This window comes from Bipolaris victoriae (genome assembly GCF_000527765.1).
Source record: "Bipolaris victoriae FI3 unplaced genomic scaffold scaffold_123, whole genome shotgun sequence".
NCBI classification, from domain to species: domain Eukaryota; kingdom Fungi; phylum Ascomycota; class Dothideomycetes; order Pleosporales; family Pleosporaceae; genus Bipolaris; species Bipolaris victoriae.
In genome coordinates, this window is record NW_014575269.1 from 35,953 (window position 1) to 55,680 (window position 19,728).

General features: G+C 52.9%; 3 protein-coding genes across 3 annotated transcripts; 1 reads left to right on the forward strand and 2 right to left on the reverse strand.

Annotated features, from left to right (window-relative positions):
* Positions 1-446: 446 nt before the first annotated feature.
* On the reverse strand, positions 447-599 carry COCVIDRAFT_111594 (hypothetical protein; the record flags this gene model as incomplete). The annotated part of the gene is made up of 1 exon (XM_014696442.1): positions 447-599. A coding segment is annotated over one exon (153 nt), but the record flags the coding sequence as incomplete, so codon positions are not given.
* A 2,502-nt stretch (positions 600-3,101) lies between these two features.
* Positions 3,102-10,992, reverse strand: COCVIDRAFT_19904 (hypothetical protein; the record flags this gene model as incomplete). The annotated part of the gene is made up of 3 exons (XM_014696422.1): positions 3,102-4,367; positions 4,418-10,270; positions 10,360-10,992. The coding sequence occupies 3 exons, from the start codon at positions 10,990-10,992 to the stop codon at positions 3,102-3,104; spliced, it is 7,752 nt and encodes a 2,583-aa protein (XP_014551908.1).
* An 828-nt stretch (positions 10,993-11,820) lies between these two features.
* Positions 11,821-19,517, forward strand: COCVIDRAFT_41842 (hypothetical protein; the record flags this gene model as incomplete). The annotated part of the gene is made up of 5 exons (XM_014696443.1): positions 11,821-12,090; positions 12,265-12,804; positions 12,853-13,107; positions 13,184-18,316; positions 18,375-19,517. The coding sequence occupies 5 exons, from the start codon at positions 11,821-11,823 to the stop codon at positions 19,515-19,517; spliced, it is 7,341 nt and encodes a 2,446-aa protein (XP_014551929.1).
* Positions 19,518-19,728: the final 211 nt, after the last annotated feature.

Genomic DNA, 19,728 nt, shown 5'->3' on the forward strand with positions numbered 1-19,728 from the left:
GGCAGAAGGGTCATGAAATACAAGCTCATGTTTAAGCTTTCATCGACTAGTGGGATGTGAATCCATGGGAGCATTCAACAATCCAATGTAGGTTGGACGTCAAGGAGGCCAAGATAGCTCCTATAGTGTGTCCAAGACGTTTAGCTAACAGCTAAGAAACCAGGGAGGGTGGCAAGATGGGACGGCAGTTAGGCACAGGCAATAAGATACGTGTGTTTGCGACGTTTGCGATGGGTCTCGGTCCTGTTCTTTGCTAATGTACAAGGTTATTATCCGGCCTCTTTGCTCCGCTAGTCGCCGTTTGTGTACACTTTTAGAAGAGATTGCGAGACGCGGCCAAAATAGAGCCGTAGACTAGAAGGGCCAACGCAAGTGGAGCACTAGCGATACTAAGTACAAAGGGCCCTTGGCGCAAATGGTAGCGAGCGGGCTTGGGGGGGGGGCAGCTACTTGAAGGATCGCGTGCAGAGAGAGGTACATGTGCATATGGACATGGTGGCCATTGGAGGCAATGTGATGAAAATGCATAGCATGACTGGTTTCGGTGTTTCTGAAATAGCTTGAGAGAGTATAGTAGAGAGGGATATGCTACTGATGGCGGCTGTCGATTGGCCGTGGGCCACGGCTGGCTGTAGGATGGGCCGGGGTTCCCTGCAGTAGCAGCAGCTAGCTAGTGTAGGGACATACTTATGTCCTGGCCCCTGTACCGCTGTACGTGTTTCATGAATCAAGACAGAATAGAGAGAGCGAGCGAGAAAGAAGGGCTAGCTATGCGATGGATGGGTCCGACGTCTGGAACACTCGGCAAAGAGGGCCAGGGAATGCGTAGGTAGTGTCGAGGGGTCTGATGCTAATGCGCCGCGCGGCCCCGTGATTGGAGGCGATGGGCATACGTACGTACGGGGCATGCAATGGGGAGACGGAAGGTGAGGCAAGGCGGCGTTGCACTATGTACAGTCAGCAGGTGATCAAGGGGTGACATGGCAATCGCCGTTGGAGAGATGGAGAGGTACGTACTCCACGGTAGTAGGATGGATGTAACACCATTGTACATGGAACCAGCAGGACAGCAACAGGACAGGAGTCGGAGCTAGGTCTCCACCATCCGGCCGGACTATCCCATCGGCCCGCGGCAGAACATGAAGCGGCTACCCACTGGTGCATTTTCTAATACAGAGCGATCGACGTTGTGCTAGGCCAGATGGAACCTCGACGTGGGCGCTGCCAGGCTCTTGGAGTCGCATTCCACACCCTTGGCATGGGGTGACCTACACAACCACGTGGATCAGCTAAAGACATTCACTGCTTGGCTGCCATGCACCCAGCTTCAGTCCCGGACCCGCCGAAAATCCCGTCCCCAGCCGAGCGACCTGTTCGCTTCGTATTCTTCTACTATCTCCCCAACGGCTGACGCCCTGCTCGCATCGATCCATTGCCCCAATTGTACCGACAGACCGCCCTCCAGGGCTGAGGTACGTCATACCCGGCTCCTGCAGGGAAACCCACCCGACGAAACCTCAAAAGTCCGAGCGGTCGTCAGGCACTCCAGCTGAACCAGAACCACCATCCTACTGAGTACTAGTTTCAGATTGGTAGGGGTTTCCCCCACAGACCCGCCTGGCACCTCGACCTGCTCATGATGCGACATGGTACATATCATTTCAGCTGCCTGCACAATCTGCCCACCACCAAGTCTCTCAATGATAAGGGTCCCAGCTATCAACCACCGGCACGCCAACGGCTGACCACGGCTTGGCCCGGGACCTGATAACATCGTCTATAATCATAACTATGTAGCTGCCATCTTGCCAAGTACATTGGCAGGTATACCGCACATACGGTCGTTCCACAAACCGTGCCATTATACAAACCGGACAATCGGTCCGGCCCACAATTCCATGCCTTGGATCGACTTATCCCAAATCAAGCGTCTATATCTGCACCGTTAAGCACGTCATCTTAGCCAATCACATTTCCCCTGTCCCCACCATACCTTCCGAAATGAAGGGTCCAAATCCGGCGCCCTCTACTTACACTACTTACTACATACCGGCCCGAGTACTCCAACCCTGTCATGCCATTTCTTGGTTCTTGGCGGACCCTCATTCTGATCGTCCAAACTTTGTCTCGATGGGCACTACACGTCGCAATCTTATAATAACCTATGCGCAGTCGATTAATTACTTGGTATTCGCGATCCCTACTCTAAACGGTTTTTTTTCTTGATTATCAAACTACACCATTCCCTGCAATCACATGACCTCTCTTCTGATCATCACTTGTCTTATCTACCCAACAGCTAGTTAACATCGCACCCTTTTCTAGATAAAACTAGTTGTTCTTCGTATTTAGTAGTCCCTATCTTACGATTCTACTTCTCGATCGAGATTTGGGTGAAATCGCATCCGAAAATGTGCTTTGACTAAATGAAATAGTGGAACTCGCAGATCGTATTCGTTAGCCTTTACTACAAGTGGACTACTTAGCGCAAGTTACCGCTCTTTCCATGTGCATTTCTCAGTCTACGTGGCCTAAGCCAGTCTTTTGCTCGTGGCAGGTTGACCCTAAATGGAACATACCGTATTCAACCTTGAAATATTCATCCGTTAGATTGATTGTTTAATTTTGACAAGGTTCCATTCTATCTGGAAACAGAATTTCCTAGGAAGATCGAGGCCGATAGAGCCTAGACCTTGCATTAGTAACGCTCTTTCTACCTTGCTTACTTGCGGGTTTTGGTCATTAAAACGGTACTGCACAGACAGAATCGAACTCGCCCGAAAACTAGCTTCAATCTGTAAGATTACATATGTGCATAATACTTTTATGTTTTTTTTTTCATAAGATGACAAGGAGAATCGAACTCCTGGTCCTTGCACACTTTTGCCGGACAACGCCGGGACAGGGAAGTCCAAGTAAACATAAGACGTTTTACGGCACAAGCCGGTACATCGGATGAGACTGAGTACTGCATACACCAAAATCTTACTCTCCCAACTCGCCCTATCAGCACAAATCACGGTTCTCGGAGAGCATCGGGGAACATCGGATTATCATCATAACATGTATAGTTGTATAGTACATTAATTACAAAACAGAATTTACGCAAGGAACCCCCGTACTTTCCAACTGCCAATATATCGTCGTACACTTTCGTCGTCAACACTGCCAACACCCCTCATGGCCGCCGAGTCCTTCAGACTCCTCTCAGTACCTAGTAATACACCTCCACAACTCATTCTAGTAAAGTCCACTTCTAGGAAATCTACCAGGCGCTTCGCTGGATTTAGGTCCGCTTGGCCCGGAGTAGCCTCGTGGGGGAACGCACGAACACGCTTGATCCACTCCTTGAACGAGATGATGTTCTTCTCTGGAATGCCGAGCTCCGAAGCAAGGAGGGGTAGCATCTTGCTCCAAGGCTGACGAACGGGATTATCGATGTGATAAACGCCCCCGGCGGTAGATTCGCCGAGAGCAAGGTCCGCACACACTGCCGCTACCGCGTCGACGGGTGTCCAGCTCACTGGGCCCTCGAACTTTGGCAGTGCCCTCAGTGTCTGCGAACTCTTGATGAGGAAAGGTAGGTGTTCGTTCTCGTTCCAGTAGCCCGAGGCGGAGCACCCGGCGACCTGGCCGAGTCGCACTGCCATGACACTGAAGCGCGAACTATGCTTGTGCAGTGTTTCATCGAGCATGCGCTCGCATACGAATTTCGCATCTCCGTAACCGTTGGGCAGAACGTGCTCGATGGTGACGCGCTGCTCGGGGATGTGCGGTGTCCCCTCGTGTATGGGGTAATGCCCCACAGTCGCAATCGAAGATATGAATTGAAAGACAACTTTGGAATCAGAACATGAATGGGCAGAAATCAGTGCAGCAAAGTCGATTAGGCTGCGAAGAACGCGGAATTGCGGGAGAAAAGCAGAGAAGGGTTGTTTGGCATTCATGGGCCAAGCATTGTGGACAATATGCGTGACGGACTTGACAAGTTGGTCGTAGGTGGATTGTGGCAAGCTGAAGAACGGCTTCGTCATGTCTACCTCGTAAACAGAAATCTTGTCCGATGCTGAAGGAGAAAGAGTGAGATCCCGTGATTTGAGAGCAGCGAGCTGGCGCCCGAGGGGATCCAAGCCCGAGGATTTGTTGCGTCGATTGAAGGCTATTACTGAGGATACGGTTGGAAGGTTGGCATAGTGGGCGAGCATGTGCGATCCAAGGCTACCAGTCGCGCCGGTGATGAGAACACACTGCCCAGTCGGCCTAGTATCGACAGTACTTGGCTCTACCTGTGCAGGCAGTGCGAATCCCGTGGTCATCGACTCGATGAGTTTGTCGGTTGCCGCTCTCCGTTCATCGTGGCGAAAATCCTACTAGTTCAGTTAGACGGTCAATCAATAGAGATCAGGATCGTACACACCTCTTGCTGGACAGGCTTCGACGGGACATTCAAACGCTCGAGTTGCTTGCCACCTGCCGTGGCGATGATGACTCGCTCGCACCTGACCTCTTCAACATTGCCATCGCTCCAGTCAACGTGTCCGTAACCGACACTGTGCAGGACCTTCTCCCATGTCTGTGGAGGGGCGACAGCATGCTGCCTGCCATCCTCGAAGAGCCACCAGCCCTCAAATACACCAAAGACAATGTCACACCAGTACATGGGCTCCGTCATCTCCAGCAGCATCAACACACCGTCTGGTCGGAGCATCTTGCGGATGTTGCCTGTAGATACTGGAAGACTGCGGGTGGCGTGGACTGCGTTACTGGCGATGACGACGTGCTGACTTTGCAACAGATCGGCCGCAGGCTCCTTCTCAATGTCGTGAACCCTGAACTTCATGAAAGGGTACTGCTTGTACTTCTTCCTCGCCGCAGCGACGAAGCTAGGCGCCAGGTCGGTAAAAGTGTACTCAATATTGACGCCCAGGGTGGCAAGGAGGGGTACTAAGCTGTTGGTCGTGGCACCAGTACCGGCTCCCATCTCAAGGATCTTGAGAGGACCGTGTTCAGGGCGGCGAGAAGGCGATGTTGCAAGACGACGAAGGAAGTCGCCCATCTGAGCATAGTAGAGCTTGTTCAGAGGGAAGTCAGCATAGACAGCTCCGACTAGCTCACGACCGCGCTCGGTACCGAATATGAGTTTGATGCCATCTTCTTTGCCCGTGAGAATGCCTGCGAGATGCGAGCCTGTCCAGTATGCGAGCTCATTGCAGCATGCATGCTCAGGGTACTTGTCGAGTAGCTCGCGAAGAAGGTCACTGCTTGCTCTTGTGGGAACTGGCACGTTAGTGCGAGTAATCTTGTCATTGTCAAGGTCCACAAGGCGAGCGGTTTCGAGAACCGTGTAGAGGTATTGCGCGAACTTCTTCTGGTCACTGGCGTGCGGGATGAATGGCAGCTCCTCGCCAGCCTTGGCCGCGCTGAGATCGCAGTCTAGGTTGGAGAATGCCTCAACGACCAGGGCTACGCAAAGCTGGTCCTGCTGAGGTGCGATGGTTTGGAGATACCCAGGAGCACCAAACTTCTCCATGAGCTGGTCAGTCTCCATCTTCGCCTCGCTGAAGGCCTTGATAGCTGCGGACTGAGGCATCTCAAAGTCAAATGGGAAACCAGTGCCATCTTCAATGACCGACAAGGGCGTAATAGACCCTTCAGTGCCTTCTTGTTCGTCCACCGAGGAAGATGAAGACGAAGATGAATCACCACTGCTGGATGATATGCCAAGCGAAGACTCGAGGCAGTGAAGCAGTTCCGGGAAGTTGGTGACGTGGACAAGTTCGTCCTGTGGCAGGGTGCACTTGAATTCGCCCTCAATTTCCCTTGCCATCTCCATGCCCATAAGCGAATCAACACCAATATCGGCAAGGTCAACATTGCTCTTGATCTCATCGACTTCGAGGCCAGAGATATCGGCCAAGATTGCCTTGAGTCTCTGGACAATATCATTGGGGGCGCTCTTTGTGGCTTGGGCAGGGGGCTGAGGAATCTCAATCTTTGCGACTGTGGGCGTGGGAGGAGTAGGAATTTCGGCTGATGTCATAAGGACTGGAGCAACGCTCTTGAGGGCTGGTGACTGCACCGCTCCGGCTTCTTCGCGTGTCAACCGAGAGAGTAGTCGGCCCATTGATACTCGCGAGACCTTGGCGTACTGAATACCCAGAATGGCCTCAGTCAGGCTTCCTGTTGCAGCATCAAAGATGAAGACATCGGATAGGATGGAAAGCCCGTCTGCAGAGCGCGAGTGCTGTCCGAAGACGTGCCACTTTTCAATTGATCGGGTTTGTGCCTCCGTCATTGTAGGTGCGCGAACCCACTGCTCGATGCCATTAGCGATCCACATGTCCCTGTCGTTCTCTTCAGCCATGCAGTTAACCCAGATGCCGGCTACTTGACAGAAAGCATCGGAGAGGAAAGAGTCGAGCCAGCTTTCACCTGAATGCTTCTTGACAACGCGACCAGCGGATTCATTGCCCAATCCAACGAGCTTCTGCAGGCCAAAGTACAAGGGCGAGTAGTTGACAATGGGGGAGAAGACGCGGTAGATGGTTCTCTGGCCTTGAAGAACTTCGTCAGGGTTCTCAGAGTGCAGGATTTGCATGCATCGGCGATGACTGACAAGACGCTCATACCGGCAGAACTCGGACTGGTAATGAATGTCGCTTCCGCTGCGGAACTGAACCTCACCAGAAACGTGGGTCGTAGGCATGCCACCGGACGGGCCAGTAGAAGTCCACTTCCAGCTCCAGGCCGTGCGGCTAGCGTCCAAAGCTTCAACATCGAGCCATACGGAGCGCGATTTGTCAACACACACAGGCACGAGGTTGGTCATGCTGCGGATTTGCGGCTGGATGCCATCAACTGAGAGATGCTTCGAGAGACTCTTGACTGCTTCGATGACAATGTCTATCTGCACGGTGGCGGGGCAGATCGGTGCCACGCCCGCAATCGTATGACCTGCAACGATTTCCTCGTATTGAGGAATCATGGTGTTGATGCGGAATTTAGCCAAACACTGCTTGGTGTCTTGGTAACCAACGAAGCTGTACAACTTTGTCGGCAGCTCTTCCTTTTCTTCCACTACAGCAACGGCAAGCTTCGGCGGTGCCTTGAGCTCGAGCCAGTGTTTCTTCTTTTCGAATTGGTATGGTGGCAAGAGAAGGGCGGCATAGTGTTCTGTCTGTGCTCTTGAGTGACCCCAGTAAGTAACAGGGAGGCCAGCCTTCCAGAGTGCAAGGGTGGCATCTGTCAATCGTTGAACTCCCTGCGTACCGGATAGATTCACTGCCTGGAAGTGATGAGCTGGGGGCATATCAAGCGCCTTGCTTGCCATGGACGTAATTGTAGCGTTTGAGCCAGCTTCGAGCCAAATGGCGGATGGGTACTTCTTTGCGAGGCGATGCGTAGCATGTGAGAAGTACACAGGGTTTCGCAGGTGATCAGCGACAAAGTCTGCATCGAACTCTGGAGATGTCTTTGAAGTATCGATGGACCTTTCAACGGGAATGGTGGCAGGGTTGAAGGTCAGTTCGGCGCCGATTTGCTGGAGCTGGGATCGAAGTGGTGCAACCAAAGCCGAGTGGAACGCATTGGAAACACTCAATTTTTTGAATCGCAGCTTCGCGTGCTTCTCTGAGATTGCTGCAATGACGGCATCGATGCTACTTACAGATCCGGCAATGGTGTGTGATCTTGGGGCGTTGTAACAAGCAATTGATGCGTCGAGGCTCGGGTCGACATCTTCCAATACCTTCAACACCTCCTCCTCGGTTCCCTCGACAACAACCATGGAACCCTTCTCAGGGCCCCAGCTGTCTCTGATAAGGGTAGCCCGGCCAATGATCAGCTTCAGTGCGTCCTTGAGGCTGAGAACACCGGATGCGCACAGAGCGGTGAGCTCACCAAAGCTGTGTCCGATCACAGCGACAGGCTTTACACCACATTCAATCCAGCACTGAGCAGTGCTGTACTGCAAAGCGAACAAGGCAGTCTGGAGAAGAACGATGTCCTCGATGGGCGTGGCTTGGAAGACAGCGGGGTAGAGGCTCTCAATACCAAGCGAGATAGCGATGGCATTGCAGCGGTCCATGTGCTGGCGCAGAAGAACATTGCTTTCATAAACTGCACGATCGAGGTTGATAGTGGTGGACAGCTGGCCGCCAAAGCACAGAATGACGGGCCGAGATGGCGGAACATCGATGGAAGAAGTAGCTGCGTTTTCTAACTCAGTGAGCTTGCCAACAAGATCTGGAACTGAACGCGCACTCAAGATTCGAGCTCGAGGAAGAGTGCGGTTGGATTGTCGAGAGATATTGAATGCGAGATCTGCAATGGACGTATTAGGTCTCCGCTTAAGATAATCTTGGAGCTTGGCTGTGTAGGCGCGAATACTCCTGTCGTCGAGACCGGAGAACCAGAACGGATATCGGAGGTCTGCATCGTTCTGAGCAGTTTGACCAGTGGTGGTGGTCTTCAACCTAAACTTAGGTGCCTGGGTCACAACCATTGAAGCATTGCTTCCACTTGCACCATAGTTGTTGATGAGAGCAGCCTTGAAGTCGGCATTCCAAGGCTTTGGCTGCAATGTAATTTGAATGCCATCGCTCTTGGTTGCTCCGATTGATGGGTTCATGACTGTATGACTAGCCTGAGGGGGGATGGTGGCCTCGTGCAACATGCAAAGCACTTTGACAAGACTGACTGCTCCAGAGCTACCCTCAGTGTGGCCGACCAGACCCTTCACTGAGCCCAGCTGCAGAGGGACAGGTCTCTTGATTCCGTTGTCCTTCTCTTGGCCAAAGATGCGACGGATCGCGGCGTATTCTGCTGGGTCACCAACTGGGGTACCAGTGCCATGTGCTTCCACGACCGACACATCCTGTGCATTCAAATTGGACGTCTCAAGAACAGATCTGAAAAGGGTAGACAGAGAAGGAGCATTGGGTACTACGATAGGAGTGTCGTTGCTGTTTTGTGCCACGGCAGTACCAGAGATAACACCAATGATCGCGTCCCCGTCTTTCTGAGCTTGAGAAAGAGACTTGAGGAAGACAGCAGACACAGCTTCACCACGGCAGTAACCATCGGCGTTTGCGTCGAATGGTTTGCAGGGACCAGTTGGGCTGAGGAAAGATGCACCAGCAAGATTCTGGTAAACGCCTGGCTCACTGATAGTGTTTGTGCCACCAGCTAGTGCAGCAGTGACCTCTCCAGACAAGATGGCACGGCATGCTGTGTGAATGGCGACTGCAGACGCAGAACAAGCAGTGTCAAGAGTAAGCGAGGGTCCGAGCCATCCGAAGTAATGCGAAAGCTTTCCAGCAACAAACGAACGAAGGGTTCCAGTTGCTGTGAAGGCATTGGGTGCGTGGTGCGAAGTGTTCGCCACGTAGTCGTTGCCGCACATGCCGATGTAACAGCCAATGTTCTTTGGGTCAGGACCATTCGCATCGGCATTAGCCTGCTGCTTGGTGTCATTGAAGTACCCTGACATCTCGACGGCTTGATAAGCACACTGTAGCAACAACCTCTGCTGAGGGTCCATGCCAGTACTTTCTCTTGGTGTCTTCTTGAAGAACTTGTGGTCAAAGTCTTCTACTCCATCAATGAAGTTACCATACCACTTCCTCTTGGGGTCGTTCTCGCGGAAAGTCGTCTCGAAGGTGAACTTATCGTCCGTTACGAGTTGGTGCTGTGATTTTCCAGATGCGAGGAGATCCCAGAATTCAGTGGCAGAGGAGGCACCGGCGACGTTGATGGCAACACCAATAACAGCAACGTCATTCGGGTTCACTCTTAGTGCCGGCGTAGTTGGGTCATCGAAATATGTAACGCGTCCAGAGAGCCCGCTAAGTAGACTTGCTGGCATACAACGTTCACCGAAAGCGACGAAGGAGGTGGAGCTGGAGAGGTACGACGATTTGAGTTCGGAAACAATCTTGTACCATTCGCACCGGTGTAATAGAATAGACTGAAGCGCAGTCTTGTGAATGCTTGTCTGGTCCTTGAGCGCGGCATCGTTGCTGTCAATCCTTGTTGGGATATTTAGCGCGGATGTGCTACTTGGAAACGAAAACTTGGGATTCTTGTCGCAAAACTCGACGATAGAGTCGAATACAACGTTGTGGTCGGGTGTGCTGTGGAAACGACCTGAAAGTCCAAGTTCTGTAACGGCAAAACCGGCATCTTGCAAGGCGCATTGGAGTGGCTCGAAGATCGAAGCGTTCGAGGTGAGCGACACACGTGTTGTGTCATATGCTACGGCGATATAGGCCTTCAGATAGTAATGTGTTAGAATGGGGACATTGATCAAAGCGAAGCAAAGAAGATGGTTACGTTACGAAAGGGGGATAGAATACTTACATCTGGAAACTTCGCAAGAATATCTTCCAACTCCTTGCGGTTGTCTCTGGAATCGACACGCTTCCATGCGACGGAAAATGTGTTCGAAGGACCCCTGGGATCTTGCAGCTGCTGTTGGTCGACAACACAGCCAGCAAGCATCGCCAAACGTACGGCAACTCCAGCGTTTTGCGCAAACTCTGTGGTCGTACATTGAGGGGAGAGGGAGACAGCGAAAGCAGACAGCAATCCAATGCAAAATCCTACCGTCTCCTCAACGATAGGCTGCTCTTGGATGGCATCCTGGCTATCAAGAAAAGCCCCGTACTGCACCAGTTGTGCAATCACAACAAGGGGTGCGAGAATCGAGTTGGGCAGCTGCTCTCCTCCTAGAGCCAATTGTCCGGTCTTTAACCACGCTGCTAAGTCAACGATTTGTGCTTCGCTAGCTTTGTTGTGTAATTCGGGACAATTGTTCACTAAGGATTGGTAATCCGAAGGCAGTGAGGCGAGTACTTGGTCGACCCACGCATATCGTGAAGAAGAGAGAATAGTGCCTCGAAGTGTGGTGAGGTTTGATTGCGACAGGGACGGTGAAAGAGGTCCAAAAAGAGCAACCACCGGGTTACTTGTGCCGAGCTTCTCGGATGACATGTTTGGTAGAAGGATGTTTAGGTCGACAGACAACAGGACGGGGATATGAGGAAACTGTTGTTTGTCCGGGATGTAGTGGATAGATAAATAATAGGAGAAGTACAGAGATAGCCAAGCGGACAAGAAAATGGGACGAGGGTATGATTCAGAAAGGCACCGTCGGAGGCATGAGGCTCTTCGAACTGTCGTCTTGACGTGGTGCAGAGACTTTGTAGTGCTACAAGATGTCCAATTTCCAAGTATTCACTATAGCATGTATATACATCTTTTCACCCGAACACCCAAGCCACCATGAATCCTAACTTCAATACAAATGCCGGCTCGATTTAGATGGAATCCGCTTGAGACCGCGAATTGTGTCTCCGATACGGACTATCTTGGCTCTGTGAACCCTCGGAGTAACTGTTCGGACTCTCACAATCACACCAGCGCCCCACTCTCCATTGGTTAACTAGCCGTAAAATGCAAAAACCAAGATCCGATATATGCCCGGTGATATGCCGATTACATTGGCGCCATGGCTGCGGAGCCTCGCAGGTCCGACTAGGCGGTCCTGGTGGATACGAAATGGTACTCGGGTTGTTACCAGGGTAGTTACTACAACACCGTTGATCTATAATACTTGTATTAGAACCCGTCTAGTTTACAGGAAATAATTCTTATATTCATAAGTCCCTCGCGGTCCAAGGTACTTGATTGTATTGCGCACCTTCCTTCCTTCCACCCTTCCTCACAGCGGGCACAGATTTGACATCTTCTTTGACTACGGATCTCCACATTATATGATCCATCTCTGACATAGTCCATTTGCACATAAATTCAACAAAGATGTCTGCACCCAGTGTTCCTATTGCCATTATTGGCATGAGCTGCCGTTTCGCTGGCGGTGCCACCGATCCCGAGAAACTTTGGCAGCTGTGCGCCGAAGGACGAACAGGATGGAGCGAAATCCCAGAGGACAGATTCAAAATCGACGGCCACTACCATCCTCGGCCGGACAACCTCAATACAACAAACGTAAAAGGAGCATGTTTCCTTGATGAAGACGTTGGCAACTTCGACGCCACGTTCTTCAACCTTCCCGCTGAGACAGCAGCAGTAAGTATCACTATCCATTCATCTTTAGCTTGAATACTAACGAAGAAATAGTGCCTGGATCCCCAGTTCAGGCTCATGCTCGAGGGTACCTATGAGGCCTTCGAGAATGCAGGTCTTACCATGGAAGACGTTATTGGTTCCAACACATCAGTCTACGCAGGTTCCTTTTTCAAGGACTACCATGATGCTGGACTTCGCGACGTCACAACACTGCCGCGTTTCTTTCTTGTCGGTGTCGGCTCTGCAATGGCATCGAACCGTCTTTCTCACTACTTCGATTTACGAGGAGCATCCATGTCCATCGATACCGGTTGCTCAACAACGCTCACTGCGCTACACCAAGCATGTAATGACCTCCGCAACCGCGAGTCCGACATGTCTGTAGTTTCAGGCGCTAATCTCATGCTAAATCCCGACATGTTCATCACCATGTCTTCTATCGCATTGATCTCCAAGGACGGTCGCTCTTTTGCGTTTGACAGCCGTGCGAACGGTTACGGTCGTGGAGAAGGCGCAGCAACCATTGTGTTGAAGCGTCTGGATGATGCCATTCGCGATGGCGACCCAATTCAGTGTGTCATCAAAGAGACTGGTCTTAACCAGGACGGAAAGACAGAGACAATCACTACCCCGAGTCAAGCAGCACAAATAGACCTGATGCGACGTTTGTACAAGAAAGCCGGGTTAGACCCAAAAGACACGGGCTACTTCGAGGTATTTGCCGTTGTCCACCCCTGAATGCTCACTACTAACCTTGCCCAGGCCCACGGAACCGGAACACCTACCGGTGATCCCCTAGAGGTCGGCGCTATTGCTGCCGTGTTCAAAGACTCAAGACCAACCACTACCCCGCTACCTATTGGTTCGATCAAGCCCAATGTCGGCCACACTGAGTGTGCGTCTGGTCTCGCCAGTATCGTCAAGGTTGTCAAGGCGATCGAGAAGGGACTCATTCCCCCAGCGGCAAACCTGGAGACCATCAACCCCAAGTTGAAGCTTGGAGAGTGGAACCTGAAGGTGCGTACCCCACTAGTCCCCTGCATATTCGCAGAAAAAAAATAAGATGGCGTGTTAACATGTATTTACCTTGCAGATTCCCCGAGCTACTGAGCCTTGGAATGCATCTCTCCGCCGCGCCTCAGTCAACAACTTTGGATACGGTGGCGCGAACTCCCACGTTATTCTCGAGAACTACACTCCTGCCGAGCGTTCCTTTGGCAGCTCCTCTTCCCTCCCTTCCAAGGTCTACGTCCTCAGCGCCAAAGATGAGCACGCTGCGACAGCAATGGTTTCCAACCTCCGGGACCATCTCGAAGATGTCACGGATAGCATCGAGTACCAGAACGATCTCGCATATACCCTCGGAGAACGTCGCTCAGCATTCCCTTGGGTAGCAGCAACCTCTGCTTCTTCGATTTCCGAACTCATCCGACTTATCGATGCCGGAAAGATGAAGCCAAAGCGCAGGGGCGATGTCCCAAGAATTGGCTTTGTTTTCACTGGTCAGGGTGCCCAGTGGTGGGCTATGGGACGTGAGCTCATCTCTGCCTACCCGGTCTTCCGCGAGACACTTCATGAGGCCGATAAGTACCTTCGCGAGTTTGGCGCCCCATGGAGCCTGATTGAAGAGCTTTACCAGAGCGAGAAGACGACCCGAGTCAACGAAGCGGCTCTTGGTCAGCCAGTGTGTGTTGCTGTGCAAATCGCATTGGTCCGCTTGTTGGAATCCTGGGGCGTGAATCCATCGGCAGTGTGCAGTCACTCTAGTGGTGAGATTGCCAGTGCCTACGCTGCAGGTGTCTTCGATCTCCGCAGCGCTATGGGCGTCGTCTACGCTCGTGGTTTCCTTGCTGCCGATGTGGCAAAGTATTCCAACCTTGGTAAGGGTGGTATGATGGCGGTTGGTCTTGGTGTCGATAACGTACAGAAGTACGTTGAGCGTGTCACTGCCGGCCATGTCCTTGTTGCGTGCCAGAACAGTCCTTCAAGCGTAACCATTTCTGGAGACATTGCCGGAATCGATGAGCTGGAGACGATCCTCAAGGAGGCGGGAGTATTTGCACGAAAGCTCCAGGTACCTGCGGCATACCACTCCCACCACATGGAGCCCCTCGCAACGCCCTACGCAGACTGGCTGAACGCGAACATCAAGCCCCAACCAAAGATGCGCGACATCATTTACTCTTCGCCCACTATCGGTCAGCGCATGACGGACGTAGAGGAAATTGGCGCTGCGGACCATTGGGTAAGGAGTCTTACTCAGCCAGTGCTCTTCGTTGAGGCTTTTACCAACATGTGCTTTGCTGCCCCAGGGGAGCCCAGCGATGTTGACATGGTCATCGAGCTCGGCGCTCATCCCGCTCTCTCTGGCCCCATCCAAGACATTACAACGCTTGATGCCTTCAACGGTTCCACGGTTGGCTATGCCAGCTGCTTGGTACGCAAGAAGAACGCTGTCGACACCATGCACACGCTGGCGTGTGATTTGACCCACAAGGGCTTCCCGCTGAAGATGGCCGCAGTCAATCTCACAACCCAAGGCCGAGTAATCACCGATCTTCCAAAGTATGCCTGGAACCATCAGCTCCGTCACTGGTACGAGCCACGCATGAACAGGGCGCATCGCATGTTGTCTGAGGGACCTCACGACTTGCTTGGTTCCCTTGTCACTGGTACCAACCGCATCAACCCTTCTTGGCGCCATGTCATTAAGCCTTCTTCCATGCCTTGGATCACCGACCACATGCTTCAGGGTACTGTCGTATATCCTGGAGCGGGTTTCATCTGCATGGCTCTTGAAGGTCTTCTACAAGCCCAACAGCAGACTGACAAGGTCATCACTGGATACCGCCTGCGTGACATTGACATGCTCGCTGCACTGGTCATTCCAGAGGGCGACAATGGCATTGAAGTTCAATTGTCACTCAAGCCATGTGGAGATAAGGCAATCTACGCCAGGGGCTGGAGAGAGTTCCAGGTCTTCTCCGTTACTCACGACGACAAGTGGAATGAGCACTGCCGAGGTCTCATTTGCATCGAGTACGACGGCAAGACCGCTCCCAAGGCCCCTGTGGCTGTTCGTGAAAAGAGGGAGTACAGGACTCGTGTCAGCCCATCAGATGTGTATGGCTCCATGCACCGCGTGGGTATCCAGCACGGCCCCATCTTCCAGAATCTCAAGGCAGTGCAAGCTCGTCCTCAGGGCTCTCTCGCAACCATTGAGACCAGAGATACGGCTTCTCTGATGCCGTACAAGTTTGAGCACGAGCATGTCATCCACCCAACCACCCTTGACACCGTCTTCCAGGCAATTTACGCAGCACTGCCTGCTGCTGGAGCTCATTTGCCCTCCGCACAAGTCCCACGTTCCATCAAGAACTTGTGGATCTCTGGAGGCATCAAGCACGGCGCGCCCAACACTTTCAGTGCCTTCTCCGAGGTGCGAGACAACGACAAGCAGGGCTTCAGGGCTGCAGTCACTGTCGTCGATGGTGCCGAGGGAGACGTTGTCATTACTATCGAGGACTTCCTCTTCCAGTCTATTGGTGACGCTCTTAACAAGCGTGAGCCATGTGAAAACGACAAGTTCCTCACTCCCAAGTGGGTTCCGGATCTAACCATGATGAAGCCAGAAGACATCAAGCAGAAGCTGTCTAGCGAACCCGATCTCGTTGAGCTGCAGGCTTTGGCTGATACGAGATTGGCATGCTCTTGGTTTATCAAGGATGCTCTTGCGGCCATTACTCCCGAAGAGGTCAGTGGTCTTCAGGAGCACTTCAAGCGCTACCACGCATGGATGGAGTCTCAAGCTTCGGCAAACGAGGTTTCTCCTGTTACACAGGAAGAAAAGGCTGCGCTCATTGCCAAGGTCGCGGCTGTCAGTGCCAATGGAGCCCTTGTTTGCAAGGTCGGACCGCACTTGGCCGACATCCTGTGCGGACGCGCAGCACCGTTGGAGTTGATGCAAGAGAACCGCTTGCTACAGCGCTTCTACACCGAGTCTCTCAACCTCGACCGCAGCAGGAACCAATTGGCAGAACTTGTTCGCCTGTTTGGATTGAAGCATCCTCGTGCTAAGATCCTCGAAATTGGCGCGGGCAGCGGCAGCGCAACTTACCCTGTCCTCAAAGCCTTGGGAGTCGAGGATTCACTCTGCGCTTCGTACGATTTCACTGATGCTTCCGACAGCTTGTTCGATGCTGCCGAGGAAAACCTTGCAGCATGGAAGAGCATCTTGTCGTTCCGCACGCTCGATATCCAGCAGGATCCTTCTGGCCAAGGCTTCGAAGCCGGATCATACGATCTTGTCATTGCCTCGCAGGCCCTGCCCAAGACTGGATCTGTCGATGAGACCATGGGAAATGTGCACAAGTTGCTCAGGCCCGGCGGCAAGCTCATCGCCATTGAGCGAACCAACAACCAGCCAGACTTCCGCATGACATTCGGCCTGCTGTCCGACACGAGCCTTGACGACGAGGAGCAGCGATTGTTGACTCCTTCTTTGACCGCCGAGGCTTGGAATGACGTGTTCAAGAAGAACGGCTTCACTGGACTGGATACTGAGGTCCGTGACTGCGAGAGCAACGAGGCTTACGCCTACAGTGTCCTGATGTCTTCGACTGAGACTGAGGCGCCTTCATACCACCAAGAGGTTGTCATTGCGATCCCTACACTGAGCCCCCCTCAGGAATGGCTGAAGAGCTTGACTGATGCCGTTGGTGCCATCACTAACTCGCAGCCCACTGTTCAGCCATATGACAACCTTGACTGCGAAGGAAAGGTCGTTGTCTTCCTCCCTGAGGTCTCAAGCAAGCTTCTTGTCAACCCCGGGGATGCGCAGTTCGAGGCAGTTAAGAATGCCTGCATCAAGTCCAAGGGTCTGCTCTGGGTTACCCAGGGTGGAACAGTGGAAAGCGCTGACCCATTCTCAAGCTTGGCTTCTGGTTTCCTTCGTATTCTCCGCCTCGAGTACGTCGGCAAGCTCCTCGCCACCCTCGACCTCGACTCCAAGGCAGAGGTCTGGTCCGCTTCCACCGTCTCAGCCGTCAGCAGCGTTTACGCCGGCCTCTTTGCCAATCCCGCCGAGAACAAGCCCCGAGACTTTGAGTTCGCTGACCGCAACGGCATCAACATCTTGCGCTACTTCAAGGACCATGCCCGCAATGATGTCTGGTTCCCTGACACCGACGAGGCAAACACCACTGTTCTGCAGAAGTTTGTCGACAGCTCGGTCCACCTTACTATCGAGAACCCTGGACATCTTGAAAGCCTTGTGTTCGCTCCCAGCGCTGACAAGTCAGGTCTTGAGATTGCGGCCGACGAGATTGAGGTTTCTCCTCAAGCTTTCGGCATCACGCCTCGCGACATTGGTGCTGCGTCAAACACGATCCAAGACCGAACCCTGGGCTTCGAGTGTGCTGGTACAGTGACTCAAGTCGGTGCGAATGCCGCGTCTGAGGGCTACAAAGTCGGCGACCGTGTCGCAATCGTCATGGACGGCGAATCTGGCAACAGAATCCGTGTCCCTTGGACCAGCGCGGTACAACTCCCAGCTGCCATGGGCTTTGAGCTTGCTGCTGCCATTCCCGTCGCATATGCAACGGCCTGGATCTCGCTCATGGACGTTGCCCACATCCAGAAGGGAGACAGCGTTCTCATCCACGATGCCGGCTCTGCCATCGGTCAAGCTGCTGTTTCGCTCGCCAAGTACGTCGGCGCAGAGATCTTTGCTACAGTCAGCGACCCCGAGCACAACAGTTTCCTCAGGCGTGTCATTGGCCTCAAGGGAGACCACATCTTCCCAAGCACCGACTCTGCCTTTGCCACAGCCATCCAAACCAAGACGAATGGCCGTGGTGTCGACGTCGTCCTCAACACGCTCGAAGGATCGCTGCTTCACAAGACTCTTGAATGTGTTGCTCCTCTCGGTCACTTCTTCGAGCTCGGAAAGAGGGATCTCGAGCAGAACAGCCGCCTGGACATGGGTGCTTTCGCTCGTGGCATCACCTTTTCCGCAATCGACGTCACCATGCTGGCTAAGCACAAGGGACGCCAAGTGCACCGCGCCTTGACTTCCACCCTTGACCTCATGAAGACGAGGAAGATTCGTGGTGTACCGATCTCGGTGCACGACATCTCCAACGCTGTCCAGGCTTTCCGTAGCGCTCAGTCGAGCGGATCGCTTGGAACAGTCGTTCTATCAGTCAAGCCTGAGAGTACTGTACCGGTATGTATACTCTATTTTCCCACACAATCCTCGAGTTCATTTGCTAACATTCAAGCAGGTTATCCGCCAGATGCCCACTGTCAAGCTCCACGCAGACGCATCCTACGTCGTCGTCGGTGGCTTCGGAGGTATCGGCCAGAGCATCTGTGTCTGGCTTGCTGAGCACGGAGCCAAGAACCTCATTGTCCTCTCTCGAAGTGCCAACGCCGCCGACAAGGCCGCTCCTCTGCTCAACGACCTGAGCAACCTCGGATGCCAAGTCAGGGCCGTAGCCTGCGACATTGCCAACGAGGACGATGTCAAGCGCGCCGTTGAATCCGTCAAGGACTTGCCTCCCGTCCGCGGTGTGATTCAGGGTGCCATGGTTCTCCGCGACTCGATTCTCGAGCAAATGTCTCTTGCCGACTACACGACTGGTCTGCGTCCCAAGGTCCAGGGTACGTGGAACCTGCACACTGCTTTTGAATCTGCTCCTCTCGACTTCTTCGTTATTCTCTCTTCCATCGCTGGTATCATTGGTATTGCATCTCAGTGCAACTACGGCGCGGGCGGTGCGTTCCAAGACGCATTGGCAGCGCACCGCACCAGCCGCGGTCTCCCCTGCGTCTCCATCGACATCGGTGCAGTCAAGAACGTCGGATACGTCGCCGAGCACGACGACACGCACAACTACCTCAAGAAGCTCGGCCACATGGTCCTCTCCGAAGGCGACGTCCTCAAGTCCCTCGCCTGCGCCATCACCTCGCCCTTTGCCACCCAGCTCGTCTTCGGCATCAACACCGCACCCACCAGTGCCCTTTGGGACGAAGGCCCAGCATCTCGCGACCTCCGCTTCTGGCCCGCCAAGTTCCGCTCGTCAGGCGATGAGAGCGCAAATGCAGGCATGGCTGATACTCTCGCCGGTCGCATTTCAAGCGCCACCTCGCTCGAGGAGGCTGCTACCGCGGTCGCGGGCGAGATCACCGCTAAGATCATGGATATCTTTATGATTCCAGAGGCTGAAGTGTTCCCGCACAAGCCCATGGCGGATTTCGGTGTCGACTCCCTGACAGCGGTGGAGCTGAGGAATACGCTGGCAACAAAGGCTGGTGCTGAAGTGTCCATCTTTGATATCATGCAAGCGCCGAGTTTGAGCGCTATGGCGCTGTCGATTGCGGCCAAGAGCTCGCATCTTAAGTCGTCGTTAGTTGTTGCTGCTTAAATTGCTTCTATGGTTGGTTGTATGATTGTGTAATGTTTGTATGAAATAGTTTTCTTTTTTTTTTCGTAAGTAGTTTTGGGGGTTGGTGGGGGCGTTATTTGATATAGTAGTACCTTAGTCTTTTTTTTGTTTTCATATCAATGTCAGAGATTTCACTATATCGATGTGTTTTGCTTTGTGATTTTTCAGTGAGATTCGACTTTAGAAGTTG